The following is a 16,318-nucleotide window of genomic DNA, read 5'->3' as shown; positions in this document are numbered from 1 at the left end:
TTAATATCTTAAACACACAAATACTGACAATTTGTATGTATGATTTATGTATGTATTTACTTATTTATTTAATGAGTGTGGTTCATAAACTGTGGTCTGGCTCATGGGGGGGTGGCGCCCTAGCGCCCTCTATAGGCCAGCCACCCCTGAACAGAGCGGAAACATCACAGCAGACAGCTTCCGGAAAAGCTTCTTGCAGTGGGAAGCTGTCCGATTCGAAGTGGACAAATTATGCCAGGAGGACCACTTTGACTGCCCGGCGTGCAGCCCAGACATGCTTGCAGTATCCGTTGATGGAAACCGTAAGCACTACAGATTCAAGAGTGCAGCAAGGTACTGTGTGTGCATTGACGGTCCATTACTTTGAAAGTAACTGCTGTGAATTCAAAATCAAATGAATATTTAAAGTTAATATGTATCTCTTTTATTTAGATCGGAGGAAAAAGCCATCTTTGATGGCGTGTTCATCGCGAATGATGATGACATTGCAAAATTCGGGGACTATGTCCATAGCTCAACCAGTCGTAAACTTGCGCATATCAGGAGGGGGCTGGTTCGACTCTTGGGGAAGAGGTGGAGCAGTGCAACGCCTTCCTCTCAAGGATTGCTGTTACGACAAAGCACATGTCAAAAGCAGGTAAGGTAACCAGTAAATTTTTATCCTGATGACAATGGTGAGCCACTTTGAGCTCATGCATATATGCTGACTCTGAAAATATAAAGCTCAGAATATAATAAAGCCAACATAAATGGTTGGATCGATTACAATACCATCATCCTATTTTATTTGACGTGAGGACAATAAGGAAGGGCAGTGCGATATAAAAAATAAACATCAGAGTACCATTCACCTACTGTCCTGCCATAGTGCTCTATGCCATTTGACTACTGTCCTGCGCCACGGTTTCATGCTATATCTTCACTATCCTGTGCAACCCTTTCATGGGACAGTAATCAACTGGCACAAGAGAGCAGATTAATAGTTCCATAGTACTGTAAGTTATTATCTCTGAAAAGTTTGTGATTCAAGTCTGCACAGTTTCTTCTCCTACTACTACTGGAAAGAAAGGTGATAATCTCATATTTTTTATTTTTGCAGGACGCATAGACATGCTGACGATCATGGCCATGCGCTGGAACCAACAAAAGTTTGACAACTTGGCTTCTACCCTTGCCCGCCGATATCGGAAGGTAAAGACACCAGTTTTCCCTTAAGCAAAATGCATAGCGATATTGTAAAATAAAATATTAAATGTTCATACCATATATATTGATAGTCCACGTATATACGAATATACTGTATATTTAATTAGTGTTGTATGTGGTTTTCTAATAGTGAAGGTACTTCACAATCCTTATCAACAATTGTCAAAGTTGTAGGCGTTTCCCTCATTGTCATTTATGTTTGAAGGCCAAAATAGCCCTGCAAGGCCAGTTGCATAACCTGGAGGCCATGAAAACGGTAATGGACATCTCAGACAGTCAACTGGAGAGGTGGATCTTTGATGTCAATGAGTGGGCAGAAGGTAGGATATACTGTTTTATACTGTTTGATATGGTGCTTGATGTATCACTTCTGACTAAGCTTGGCTGCAATTCCAAAGAGGCTCATTGTAATCGTAGTCAAAGAGCACATCCTCTGATTGCTGATGACGTGTGGACAAGATTATCCCCATGGGGACAATAAAGAACCTAACTAACCTAACTATACTCAAACTTAGCTACAAGTGTAGCCTCTCAGTTACAGAGAAATATGAAAAGATTGTTGAGGCTTTATTTTGCTCATACACTAAAAATATTTTTTCATGGAATCAAGAAGCATATTTCTTATCGCTTAATTTCTTCTTCTCAGCAACAACTTCCCCAAATGATGCTGATGTTGCCGCTGTTGCCAACCGAATAGAGGAGCTGGTGGCAAGTGTTAAGAGGAGGTCCCAGCGTCTTTATAAGGATAGTGACGGATGCAAAGGACGTGCCCGAATCCGCCGAAAGATCAGGGAGGAAAAAAAAATCTTAACTTCTGTAGTGGAAAAGTACAACACCTTGGTTCCTAATGCAGAACAACTGACATATTGGACATATTTCAGACTCTGTAGATCTAAGGACAAAGAGGAAGGCGTTCGACATTGTGATGGCAGTAAGGAGACTTGAGGAGGAGAAGAGGATTCTTATTGCTGAGATGAACAAACATTGGAAGTCTCTTTGCACCCGTGCAGACACCCTCAAGCAGATGTCATCCCAGCTTTCTAATGTGACATCAGGTATGTATTTGTTATACTTGGCATACATTACAATGTTTCTGAATGTTTCTGATTAATAAAGGCTCAATGTGTTTAAACGTAAGGTAAGACGTGGGGCCTGCTTCAAGATGGTATCCGAGGTCTACAGAGCTTGACAATGAAGAACAAGGAAGCAAGCAACAGCTTGGCAAAGCATGCGAAGAAATGTTATGTTCAAGTTCTGACTGAAACCGAAATTAACTTTGATAGTGATTCTGAGGAGTATCATACCAGCAGTGACTCTGAGCAAGACTAAACATGGCCAGAGTCCTTTTTTATGCTGATGTGTGCTGGGGAGGCAGCATTAAAGGTGAACTAAGTAACTTTTTTTACCTTAACTGAACAGCTTCGGAGTCATTGGAATGGTTATATTACTTATTTCGGGTTGAATGGTGGTCGTTTCGCACCCCCCTGGTGCCCGTGAGCGGAAAATACGCACTTGCAACTTTGAGCCGGCAGGCCGCCGGCCGCCGCGTCAGGAAGTCTCGCGAGATATCAGGTCTCGCGATGTAAACAATTGCTTTACGGCCAAAAGAAATCAGCTAAAATGCTGTCATTATTGCGCTCCCTCACGCTGTCCGAACCCGAATGAAGAAGACGTTTTAAAGAATGTCCCATCTGCTTTGATGTCGTTGATCTATAGCCTCTGGTGTCTGAGAATCACCAACAAGTTTTTACAACAGTGTTGTCAAATGTCTATTCCGAAGCTGTTTGGGGAGCTCAAGAGAGAAACCTGCGAGCAAAAAGCGAGAATACAGTGAAGAAATCCCGAAGCTACTGAGTGCTGCTTTAAGAAGAGGGCCGCTGGGACAGGTTGGTAAAGAAAGCTGGCTCTGTGTTTGGCATGGAGCTGAGGTTAATCATTTAACAAACTGAGGATAATTTGCAGTAGCAGTCTTCTGTCATGCTCAACAATGAGGAGGTCAATTGTCCCCAGGGCAAACCAGCAACTCAGTGTCACAGAAAAGGTTAGGGGAGAAATGGACTTTTCAGTACGAGTCTCACCCTGCGCCAACCATCACATCACTTTGTCTTTTGTCTAGTATCCACTATCCATTTCACTGTTCCAGAGGGATATTTGCCTTGAGTTCAAATACTTCACACATAAAACTTAACATATTATTTTATCATACAAAAAAAAAAAACATAAACAAAGTGATATGTAGCTAGACTGAAGCACATCAAAGCCACAGTCTATTGCTCATCTTTCAACCTACACACTACCCTATATGCATTATGTCATGAAGCTATTGCACAACCGCTGCAGCCTCAAGCAACATTATTAAAATTTTTAATTGAGGTAGGTTTAAATTAGGCCTATAGTTTAGAAATATTTAGTTTACATTGGGATCCCCTATATCTTATGCCTGAGGATAAGAGCTCATACTTGGCATCAGGGGCGTTGCTAGACATAAAGCTCTACTGGGGCACAGGTCCCTCATTTTTGTCTGAGATAGCAAAAGTAACTAAGGAGGCCGTGGCTTACCGATAGGTCAATTAAATATAAATTTCATATCCGAAAGAATGATTCATTGTTATCACCAACATTTGAAGACAGTAGTACAGAACACAACATTGTGTGTATTTTCTGTGCTATACAGTGCTGCAGGCAGGGGCATTTGTTTTAAAAACACCAGGCTGGGTAGTTGGGTAAGTTAGGGGGGTTCGGGGGCATGCTCCCCCAATAAAATTTGGATTTCTCAGACCTACATATGTGTATCTCAATAAATCATAAGCACTGTCTCAGAACACCCTGTTCTAGATTTCCCTCATTGTGACGTAGAAATGAGCTAAGCCCCACCGACGTGATTTGATTGACATCTGGTTTTGGCATAGACCCCGCCCTCGGTGATCTGCATCCTCCATTGTTTCAACAACAGCCGGTAATGTCTCTCAAGAAGTGTAGGTGTTCTGTTGTGGGATGTAAGAATGGACATACTAGTCTTCACTGACATCAGAGCCACTGAAAACGCAGCGGATGGATTTTATTTATGAAGAAAAGGCACCACTTAAACTTCCTAAATACAAGAATCATTTTCTGACTGACTATTTTCTTGAACGAGGGTCAAAGTTAATCCTCAAGTGTGGATCGTTGCCTACAGTTCGCGATTAAACGTCACCTCCAGAAGTAAGTGTATTTTATGATTTTTGAGCAAATAGTCATTTCAATCGATGTCAGCCAGTTCAACAACAAATGCGTCTAAAGCTATTTATTGTCGTCGTCATAGGATGTCTCAACAAACAACGTCAGACAGTTTTATGTCACGTAGGCATTTTTTGCAGCATTTACAAATGTAAATAAATTAAGGTCTGCTCTATCTCCATAGACAGTAGGCTATATAAACATATATCTCCCTCCCCTTAAGAAATAAATAAATCGTTTGTACTTAGCAAACGTTATCACAGTAGTGTGTGTGTGTGTGTGTAGTTTAAAAAAATTGCGCGAACGTTATCACAGTTTGTGTGTGTGTGTGTGTGTGTGTGTGTGTGTGTTGCACATCCATAATGGCAAAGGGGACGCGACAAAAAATTTGTAAGTACATAAATGTATCAAATAACCATTCCGAGACGTTTAGTCCATTCTCATTCGTGTTTATTCTGTGCCGGTGTCGTGCCAAGGTACTTACCCCTGAAAGGAAGTGTATCCCCGGTCGCGGTAGCGCGCACGCAGTCAGCAATAAAGGTGCCGTGTGTAACATTATGTATGTTATACATATATGAGGTTATGAGGACATCTAGTGGTCATCTGATATAATGACATTCAGGGTCACGTGTGTATGTTTGGGTTACTGAAGGCAGTAAAAATAAAGTTATGTGATGATGCAGCGGCTGGTGTTCGTCTGTCTGTCTAAAGAACAGAACAAGGTGTCAGAATAAAACTGATAAAAACGCAGAAAAAGAGGATGGCACAGTTACAGCCACCACCGCCATTGATTCTGCAAGGAAATCTCTCGGAAAATTGGAAGAACTGGATACAGAGGTTTGAACTTTTCTCGCTAGCTAGTGGAGTAGCAGAGAAGTCTGAGACGGTGCAGTGTGCTACGTTTCTGCACGTGGCGGGGGAAGAGGCCATAAAAGTATGTAATACATTTGAGTTCTCAGCAGAGGAGAGAAATAAAATACAAATACTAAAAGACAAGTTTAAAAAAATTACTGTGAGCCTCGAAAAAACCTACCGTACATCAGACATGTCTTCTTCACGAGATCGCAAGGGCCTGCAGAAACAAATCGACACGTACGTCACTGATCTGAAAAGCAAAGCAAAAGACTGAGTTTGGTGATCTTAACGATTCTTTAATTCGAGATAGGATTGTATGTGGCATAAGAGAGGATCAACTAAAAGGCAGACTTCTAAGAGAAACGGATCTCACATTGGAAAAGGCCATAGACATTTGCAGGGCCAGCGAGATCACGTCGAGTCAAATGAAAGCACTCAATGATGAAGTAAATGTACACAAAGTTGAATCCATAAAGCCAAGGAAAAGAGACACCAAGTCAGTGCAGACATCAGTGATGAGAAAGGAATGCAGCAGATGCGGCAACAAGCACGAGTACAGAAAATGCCCAGCCTACGGGAAAACATGTAAGTCTTGTCAGAAAAAAAAACATTTTGCAAAGATGTGTAATACCAAAGACCTGCAGAGTCAGAGCAAAAGAATGCACGTGATTGAACAAGATGGTAACATGTTTATCGGTACAGTAACAGTGGAAAAAGGAAAAGCTATACTCTCCATCAACTCAAGTAAGGAGGATGAACAATGGGTCGAGACAATCCAGATAAACAAGAATGATGTAAAAGTGACACTGGATACTGGTGCTGAATGTAATGTCATGTCAGAAAGAGTGTACAAGTTGCTAAAAATAGCAGGGAGACTGCAGAGATCAAGCTGCAAACTTGTTACATATTCTGGACACAAGATGGCGCCTTTGGGCAAGAAAGCACTGAATTGTGTGTACAAAGGACAGAAATATAAAATCCTGTTTGAAATAATGAAGCATGATGCACTGTCATTCTAGGACGATTTGCATGTCAGAAAATGGGCATGATTAAAAGACTGTACGAAATTGAAAAGAGCAGTGACATTCTCAAGGATTTTGACGATCTATTTGAAGGATTAGGATGTTTACCAGGAGAACACCACATACAAATTGATCCAAATATCAGACCAGTTGTGCATGCGCCAAGAAGGATACCTGTAGCTCTGCGAGAGAAAGTGGTTGAAGAACTACAAAGAATGGAGCAGATGGGGGTCATCGCAAAGCAAACTGAACCAACTGAATGGGTCAACAGCATGGTTACTGTAGTAACATCGAAGAAAATGCGCATTTGTATGGATCCTAAAGATCTCAATCTGGCAATAAAAAGAGAGCATTATCCAATGTTGACAGTAGAAGATGTGGTCTCAAGAATGCCGAATGCAAAGTACTTTTCTGTACTAGATGCGAATCAAGGGTTTTGGCAGATAAAGCTGGATCATGAAAGTTCAAAGCTTTGCACAATGAACACACCAGTTGGGCGATACCGTTTTCTTAGGTTACCTTTCGGTATTTCCTCAGCGTCAGAAGTCTTTCAGAGATCCATTGCGCAAATGATAGAAGGACTGGAAGGTGTGGTAAATATCATCGATGACTTGCTGGTGTGGGGAGACTCCATTCAAGAGCATGACGAAAGGCTAACAAAGCTGCTGGAATGTGCAAGAAAAAAACAATTTAAAGCTCAACAGGAACAAGTGCAAAATAAGAATGACGGAGATCAAATACATAGGACACATACTGAGTGCTCAAGGAGTTAAGCCAGATGAAGAAAAGGTAAGGGCAGTGGCTGAAATTCCACCACCACAAAGCAAGCAAGAACTGCAAAGATTTCTTGGAGTAGTGTGTAGTTAGGGTTAGGGTTAGGGTTTTAGAGGATATTACAACAGCCCATCCCCCTCCTGGTTTTTCAAAAGGGTTCCGGGACTGAGGAAATGCACTGGCCGACGCTTGTCTGACTACCTGTCGGGCTAAGACTTCGGGACTATCATGGGAAAAGTCTGTATCCCCTGTGGGTATCCAATCACCATACTTTCGTGATTTTACCATTGGACCGAGTATGGACCCCATTACACTTGGACAAGGGCCCCACTCGATCCCATAGCTTCCGACTCAGTTAACCCTCTGAGGTCTGAGCTGTTTTCTGGGCCCTGGAGGTGTTCTGACATGCTCTGACATTTGTGCTTTTTTCAGTTATTTATAAACATGTTAATGACAAAGGTGTAAATTCACTCTATATAGCACAAACAGGGCTACCATAATATGCGACCAACATGAATGTATATGTTAGAATTTTTAAGAGAATAATGTTTATGCGTGGTTATTGAAAAAAAAAAAAATTAAAGTTGCTGAAATGAGGCCACAAAACACATACTAAAAATGTGTAAACAAGACTTTTGACTAATGGATGATGTCGCATATTGTTTTTTCTTCAAAATTATGTGAAAATTATCCTGCCTAATCGTTCACAGAACACAATACATTGATTTAAACTTTGCAAGTCAGTTTTTTTGTCAGAAGAGGTTTATGCGTGGGAGTGGTAATGGCCTATCAATATTAATGAGATTCAGACCAGGGGTGTGACATAGACACCCCCCTATGGCTAATGGGCCATTCAAGTGAAGCAGCCTGAACAAAGAAGTAGAGGAGATTCAAAGGTTTTGTTTTTCAATCTGTTTTATTGTAATTCCTCTATGTGGAGGAACTAAATGTTCTAAATTTGCTCTGAGCAAATCAAATGTGAGCAAAATAAAAAAATAATCAGTCTGCTATAAACAAAGCAGTGATAAACGATAAACAAAAGTAAAGGCAGGTATCTCACAGTAAATGCTCATGCCCCGTTGATGCGGGCTCTAAGCAAATCAAATGTGAGCAAAATAAAGAATCCTGAAAAAACTATCACAGGTTATAAAAAAAATATATTAAGCAGCACAACAGTTTCCAACATTGATTTAAAAAAATAGTCATCATATCAGAATGATTTCTGAAGGCTGATGGTTAGTGGAAGGTGGTCAGCAGAGCACACACATCTGAACACAGTCACACATCTTTATGCCACTCCTGAAAACAGTTCCTGTTTAACTGAAGACATAAGTGAACATTGCATGTCTGGCATTTCCATGGTGTTAATTGTCTTTTACCACGCACTGCTGTGCAATGAACACAATTGCGGCGACCAACTGTGGCAGCATCCCTGTCATCTGATGCCAGCTCAGCTCCTGGAACCGGTATATGGTCACTATTTGTCCGTTTTGGTGCTGTTTTCTGTGACATACCACATAGCTCTGTTATAAGCTGCTCCATAAACTCTTTATGGGACAAGTTACCATGTAGCTCTTTGTGCACAATGAAAGAGTTGGTGGAAGCAATGTCCAAGAAGTGTAGAAAGATCTTTCTGTACCACTTCATGGTTTTGTGTTGTGCAGTGTAGTACTGTATCAGCTGGTCAGACAGATCCACACCGCCCATGTGTTTGTTGTATGCGGTCACAGGTGCAGGACATGGAAATGTCTTTGTCCTCCATGTATCTTGTGTTTTCACCCTCCTCTGTGCAGTGTCTCCTGAATAAGCAGGATGGATAGTAGAACAGACAGATACCTCTCGTGTGTCCATCCACTTTACGAATACAAGAGGGCCATCCCGAATCCACCTGATGGATCCCCTGGCAGATTTTTTAGAGAATCTAAAAGAAACCTCACAAAATCTGAATAATCCTATCAAATTTTGGAAAACCATCAAATCACTTTCACCTTCCACGTTATCTAATGATTTTCCTGACCAAATTTTAGTAAAAGATAGTCTCATTAATAATAAGACGGATATGGTAAATATTTTCAATAAACACTTTATTTCTTCAAGTTCTATTTATAAAGAAATTCCTGTGAGCGTTATACCAAATCCATCTCTTCTGAGAGAAGATAGTCCGACTTTTAATTTTTCTCCAATTTCAAGAAGTGAGGTTTTAAAAGGTTTAAAAAATTTAGACATCAAGAAGTCTGCAGGGCCTGATGAAATTGAGCCATATTTTCTGAAATTAGCTGCCGAGATCATTGCTGGCCCATTAGCTTATATTTTTAATTTATCATTGGAACAGAATATTGTTCCTGATGTTTGGAAATCTGCTTTGGTTGTACCCCTGTTGAAAGGCGGTGATCCAACCATATTAAATAATTATAGACCGATTTCGAAGCTATCAGCTGTGGCTAAAATTTTAGAATCTATTGTTACCGAACAGCTAAAGGAATTTTTAATTAACAATAGCATTTTATCTAGGTTTCAGTCCGGTTTCAGAAAAAATCATAGTACAGTAACTGCCACAATGAAAGTTTTAAATGACATTACCTGCGCCTTAGATACTGGAAGTGCTGCAATGTTTATTGATTTGACTAAAGCTTTTGATACGGTCAATCATGGTATTCTGTTGTCGCGTTTACATTGTATTGGTCTTTCTGAAACCGCATTAGGTTGGATTAGGAACTATTTAAAGAATAGGTGTCAAAGAGTGCAAATTAAGGGGTCTATTTCTGATAAGCTCACCATTCAATCTGGTGTGCCACAGGGGTCCATTTTGGGTCCCCTGTTGTTTACATTATATATTAACAATCTTGGTGATAATCTATCAGACGCAAGTATTCATTTATATGCCGACGATACCATTATTTATTGTTTTGCATCTTCTATTGACAATTGCATTTTAAAGTTGCAGAAAGCATTTGATTTAGTTCAGCGTAACCTATTTTCTCTAAAATTAGTCCTGAATGATAAGAAAACAAAATACATGGTATTTTCTAGGAAACACAAGCCTGATTCTTCTCCACCACCTCTTTACACTCTGCAAGGTAATTTTATAGAACTGGTCTCCTCTTACAAATATTTAGGGTTTGTGTTGGAAGAGGACTTATCATTCAAGTTACATGTTAACCCCCTGAGGTCGGATGTATCGCCGGCGATACCAGCTCGCTTTTTTTTTATCAGTGTAAAAGAAACTCATAAATACTCTGTTGACTTTGATTTTCCATAGGAGTTTCATACATCAATCGATTCTGTTAAATGTGTATTATTTTTCTGTATACTCACAATAAAAACAAAGTGTTGTGCTTTTCGCCAAATTAAGAAAAATAATCACGGAGCGAGTTCTGCCTTCTCTCTGTCCGTGTAGTCCATTCTGAAACGCGTCCGAAAATTAATCATAACTCAGCGAATACTTCTCATACAGGCACGTGATATATGTCTTTATGAAGCTTGAAATCTCTTCTTTTAAATGAAGTAATTAATAAAAAAAACAAATGTTTTCAACTCATGTAATCCGTTTGAAAGCAAGGAGAGGTACCGTTTTTTCCTTCTGCCTAATTATCTCTATAATGAACTGAGGCCGCCCCGCCCCCGGCGCTATTGACATGGTAAATAGTTTAGGTGATCTATGCTTCGCACCCGCCCCCCGATCAATGCCTTGAAAACACGAAGTTTCATCAGATCAGATTCACTGATAGTTCATCGCGTTTAGAGAGGATGGCGCGTTTCTCCGGTAAAGACGCCCTTCAGATGATTCTGGACAGCGAGGAATAACTCACCTTGGCTTTTCCTCAGAGGAAGATTGTAACTCAGACGAACGGCAGCATGTTCAAGAGCGAATTGATCACGCCGAGTAAACAGAGTTTTCACGTGAGTAAATACGTGAACTCAAGTGGTCTAGTGGTAGAACATTTGCCTAGCGTGTCAGAGGTTCTGAGTTCAAATCCGCACTCATATAGTTTTTTTTTTTTTTGTCAAATCAGATTATGTTTATCAGTGGTTGTATATCAGGCAGAGACATGCTTGTGTGTATTTTATTTTGTAATTTCACTGGAACGAAAAGAGAGTCTCCACAACGGATTGAAGCGCGCGTCCGAGTGAAGACTGCGCGAGCCTAAAACAAACACAGTATCCGCGTCTGACTCGCGGGAATCCACGGCGCAAACCTGTGAGGGGCTGTGTTTTCTCGTGCCCCATCTCAGCTCGAGAAAACACAAGTTTATTCAGATCATTACTTGTTTACACCGTCTCGCAGCGCTGTGAGGAATAATAATAATAATGGAAAATGTCCCTCAAAAGGTAGATGTAAACAAACTATTAAAAGGTAAATATAATTTTTTTTATTGTGTTTTATTAGTAACAAATTTGGGGAGAGGATAAATATTCCAAAACTGAAAATACAGTATGAGAATTTACTGCACAATTACTAGACATGTTTACCTTGGATATTATACAATTTACAAGCACAATTTGTGGAAAAAAAAAATGTATATAAAAAATATAAATAAAATTTATTTTTGTGTATAAATATATACACATATATATGTGTGTGTGTATGCACATATATATATTTGTATAAGCAACGTATTAAACTGCAAATTAGCATTTATATTCCTTATAATAAAAATGAAAGACCTATGTTACAGACATATGAAAGACAACATTTCATTGATTAGTTTTGGATAGATTATACATTTTTACTGTAAAATATCTGCCACCTCAAATAAGCTTTTATTTGCCAATTTTTTTGTCAAAAATAATCAAATAATCAATCAAATCCTTAACTTTGAAATATGTATGATAAAATGTATACTTTAGTTTGTACAAAGAAAGATTACACTTGAATTGTTGTTTATTGAAATATTTACAAGGTAGATGTAAACAAACTATTAAAAGGTAAATATAAGCCTTTTCTTTAAATAATTTTTATTGTGTTTTATTAGTGACAAATTTGGGGAGAAGATAAATATTCCAAAACTGAAAATACAGTATGAGAATTAACTGCACAATTACATGTTTTCCTTGGCTATTATAGGCCAAATTGCAAGCACAATATGTGGAAAAATAAAAAAGAATTGAGATGCTTCCAACTGTTGCTCTTGCATTCTTGTGGCTCAGTGACTCACCTGAATGAATGGCTCATTAAGTATTCGGTCCTCAGGTGTGAACCACTAAATATGCATGATCGTCGACGCCCACTCGAATATTGCCTTTCCAAACAGAAAGTGCTTTGCAAAATTCAAATCAATGTATTGTGTTATGTGAAGGATTAGGCAGGGTGATTTTCACATAATTTTGAAGAAAAAACACTAGGCGATGACATCCATTAGACAAAAGTCTTATTGGCACATATTTAGTGTGTGTTTTGTGGTCTTATTTCAGAAACTTTAGTTTTTAGTTTTTTCAATAACCACGCATAAACATTATTCTCTCAAAAATGCAGACATGTACATTCTTGTTGCTCACATATTATGGTAGCCCTGTTTGTGCTAAATAGTGTGTAAATTTTTTTTGCCATTACTATGTTTATAAGCAACTGAAAAAAGCACAAATGTCAGGGCATGTCAGAACATCTCAAGGACCCCAAAAACACCTCAGACCCCAGAGGGTTAAACAACTGTTGTCTAAGTTAAGGCTACAGCTGGGGTTTTATTTTCGAAATAGTGCATGTTTTTCACAGTCAGCCAAGAGAAAGTTGGTGGAATCTACCTTCTTACCTATCTTAGATTATGGAGATGTTTTTTACAGAAATACCACTAAAGCTCTCTTACAATCATTAGACTCTGTTTATCACTCTGCTCTAAGATTTATAACTTGCACAAAATATCACACTCATCATTGTGCACTGTATGAAATGGTAGGTTGGCCTTCACTTCACATAAGAAGGTACAAGCATTGGCTCATACTTGTGTACAAGGCATTAGTCGGCCAGCTTCCTCAATATATGAATAGTTTAATAACTTTTAATAGTCAAGGGTATAATCTACGTTCAAGTAGATATATTCTTTTAAATGTTCCTTTAATGAAGACACTTTTATTTATAGCGCATCAGCTGCTTGGAATGAGATCCAAAGATCATTGAAACTTGATGTACTTATTTCAATTAATGAGTTCAAGTTATATCTCAACCAAACATTCAAATCGGTCTGCACTTGCTCTTAACGTTTAGTCTTGTTTTATTGCTGTATATGTGTGTGTTGTGTAATTTGTTTTATGTAGTTATGTATATTGTGTGCTGCTACCTTGGCCAGGGCTCACTTGTAAATGAGATATTTATCTCAATGTGATTATTTCCCTGGTTAAATAAAGGTTTAATAAAAAAAAAAAAAAAGAGGGCCATCCCGAATCCACCTGATGGATCCCCTGGCAGATTTTTTAGAGAGTGAATTAGCTGCATTCCGAGGGCAATCCTTCCTGTTGTCCCTGTAAGTCCCACATGCACCAAACTTCATTGCAAACAAGTCTTTTAGGAGCTTTGGACTTGTATAAAAATTGTCCATGTACACATGGTACCCAGAGCCTAAAACTTTACAGTCTAAAAGAGATGTTACAGCATCATATGACAGTCCATGGCCTGTGGGAAAGTTGTTCTTTCCGGTGTACACAGAAAAGTCCACAGTGTATCCATTTGATGAGTCTGCAAGTACAAACAACTTGAAACCCCATCTGGTTGGTTTGGCTTTCATGTACTGTGTCATACCTGTGTGTGCTTTGCATGCCACCATTCTTTCATCCACAGCTAAGTTTCTTCTAGGATGATAGATGGCTTTACAAGCATGACGAATAGTGTCCATGAGAGGTTTGACCCTGAAGAGACGGTCATGTTCAGCTGTGCCCCTCTTTCTGTCATTATCCATATCTGCATCTGGGTGACTCATGTGCACATTCCATGAAATGGTGCGGTATCTGTCCCGGGACATAACTGTAGCTGGAAATGGTACAGAGAAAACACTGCTTTGCCGCCAGTAGTCGCTGATGGAGCTGACCTTCACCATGGCCATGTAGAACAGCAACCCAATGTATCGGTACATCTCACTGATGCTGATATCTGTCCATTTATATTTGCAGCCCTTTGCAGTTGCCTTGGCAGCTTGAGCATTTGTGTTGTGGCACAGAGTTGACACAGCACTTTCTGAAAAAAATTGTTTGAATAGACTCATGGGCGAATGTGAGTCTACAGAACTCAGTTGTGGTCCAGTTTCCCGTGCAGGACAGAATTGCACAGTCTGCGGAACCATGTCAACATCAGTCTCTGTTTTCCATGCCAGAGTGGACTGCCTGTTGCTTGCCTGCTTGGCTCTCTTCGGGACAGGTGCTTGGACATGTTCATTGTCACATCTGTAAAAAAACAAACAAAAAAAAAAAAAACACGTGAGCATGCTGATAACACAATAAAAGAACTTGTATTATCATTATCAATCACTAATGGCCATGGATAAAAAAAGACAACTGTTTTTGTCATTTCACACAAGAATAGGTAGGCTACTTTTATATTATTATGATGTAAACACAATTAGGCTACATTTCATCTGTAAAATATTACGTCTATGTACTTACTCAGTATGATTCTCGATCGCACTGAGAACTGAACGACACCTGCGTGCCCCTCTGCGAGGTGCTGGAGAAGGAGAGCTTGAAGCAGACACATTCCTAAAAAAAATGAAATTAAAATACAACTGTTAGCATACATTATTCAAAGTAAACTGGTGAGCAATTGATGGTTATGGACCATTGATGGGCCATATAGACCGCACGCATTTAGTGAAGCACGCAATAAACGGATCGTTCGCGAACGACACATCACTAAAACATTTACACAGTCTGTATTCAAAAACATCTGCAGCATGATAAATACTGTCATAGGCCAACCAAAACCAGAACATTTATATAAAAATATAATGTATTTAGACAGTATCACATATTTTACCGGAGGCTGAAATATAGTTGCACTAAACCACATATAACCTATAAGCAGATATTCGCAAACAATCTACATTATGCATAATGCAGTATTTTAGCATGAATCAGTGTCATAAGCTAATCAAAACTGAGTGAAATATATTTAATATACAAATATGTTTAAAGAGCAATATCGCATTTAAAAAAAAAAGTTTACACTTGAGCATATAAGTTCCACGGATGTTAGGGATATTGTAAGGCAATCGTTCCTGTAAGTTGTCAAAAGCTAGCCAAAACTAGGGAAAATATAGTCTAAAATTTCAGAAATTAAATATATATAAAGTTCTATATTGTCAGAAAAGGAATTATATAACAGTAAACAACTTACTCTGAACTTGTATCCTCTGCGGGATCAATTCGCTCTTGAAAATGCTGCCGTTCGTCGTCTGAATTACAATCTTCCTCTGAGGAAAAGGTGAATTCTTCCTCGCTGTCCAGAATCATCTGAAGAGCGTCTTTGCCGGAGAAACGAGCCATCGATCCTCTCTAAACACGATGAATTATCAGTGAATCTGAGCTGATGAAACTTCGTGTTTTCAAGGCATTGATCGGGGGGGCGTGTGCGAAGCAGAGATTACCTAAACTATTTACCATGTGAATCGCGCCGGGGGCGGGGCGGCCTCAGCTTATTAGAGATAATGAAGGCGAAGGAAAAAAACGGCACCTCTCCTTGCTTTCAAACGGATTACATGAGTTGAAAACATTTGTTTTTTATATTAATTACTTCACTTAAAAGAAGAGAATGCCAGCTTCATAAAGACATATTTCACGTGTCTGTGTGAAAAGTATTCGCTGAGTTACAGATCATTTTCGGACGCGTTTCAGAATGACAGAGAGGAGGCAGAACTCGCATCACGTTTATTTTTCTTTATTTGGCGAAAAGCACAACACTTTGTTTTTATTGTGAGTATACACAAAAATAATACACACTTAACAGGATCGATTGATGTAAAACACTAGCATATAAAATAAAAATTTATATATATATATATATATATTTTTTTTTTTTTTTCACTGATAGTGAAAAAAACGAGCCGGCGCGATAGCCGACCTCAGGGGGTTAAAAGCAACCGAGTCACTATGGGTTACTTTTTAGAGCACAAACCAATAGATGCTACCTCAGAATCAAAAGGGACTCTGTGTACTAACCACAAAGCTCCTCTGGTTAGGGTAGAACAAGAGTAGTTGTATAAATCTTGATCAAAACGAAATTCAAGAAATAGATACAAGCTTAGATCCGGCTAAATGAAGCGAAA

At 39.2% G+C, this 16,318-nt stretch overlaps 1 protein-coding gene and 1 long non-coding RNA gene across 2 annotated transcripts; one reads left to right on the top strand and one right to left on the bottom strand.

Moving 5' to 3' along the window:
• The first annotated feature begins 534 nt into the window (after positions 1–534).
• On the top strand, positions 535–1,526 carry LOC311297678. Its single transcript, XR_014628864.1, has 3 exons — positions 535–637; positions 1,100–1,191; positions 1,412–1,526. It is a non-coding gene; the product is annotated as an uncharacterized lncRNA (long non-coding RNA).
• Positions 1,527–12,717: 11,191 nt separating this feature from the next.
• LOC311296505 (piggyBac transposable element-derived protein 4-like) lies at positions 12,718–14,762 on the bottom strand. The gene is made up of 2 exons (XM_084418329.1): positions 14,661–14,762; positions 12,718–14,441 (listed from the first exon to the last, which is right to left on the bottom strand). Exon 2 carries the CDS (start codon positions 14,339–14,341, stop codon positions 13,415–13,417), a length of 927 nt encoding a protein of 308 aa, XP_084274455.1. The 5' UTR covers positions 14,342–14,441; positions 14,661–14,762; the 3' UTR covers positions 12,718–13,414.
• Positions 14,763–16,318: the final 1,556 nt, after the last annotated feature.

This window comes from Rutilus rutilus, assembly GCF_951802725.1.
Source record: "Rutilus rutilus genome assembly, chromosome: 9".
Taxonomy (NCBI): domain Eukaryota; kingdom Metazoa; phylum Chordata; class Actinopteri; order Cypriniformes; family Leuciscidae; genus Rutilus; species Rutilus rutilus.
The sequence above is the reverse complement of the archived record's forward strand: the minus strand, read 5'-3'. Positions and strand labels throughout refer to the sequence as shown.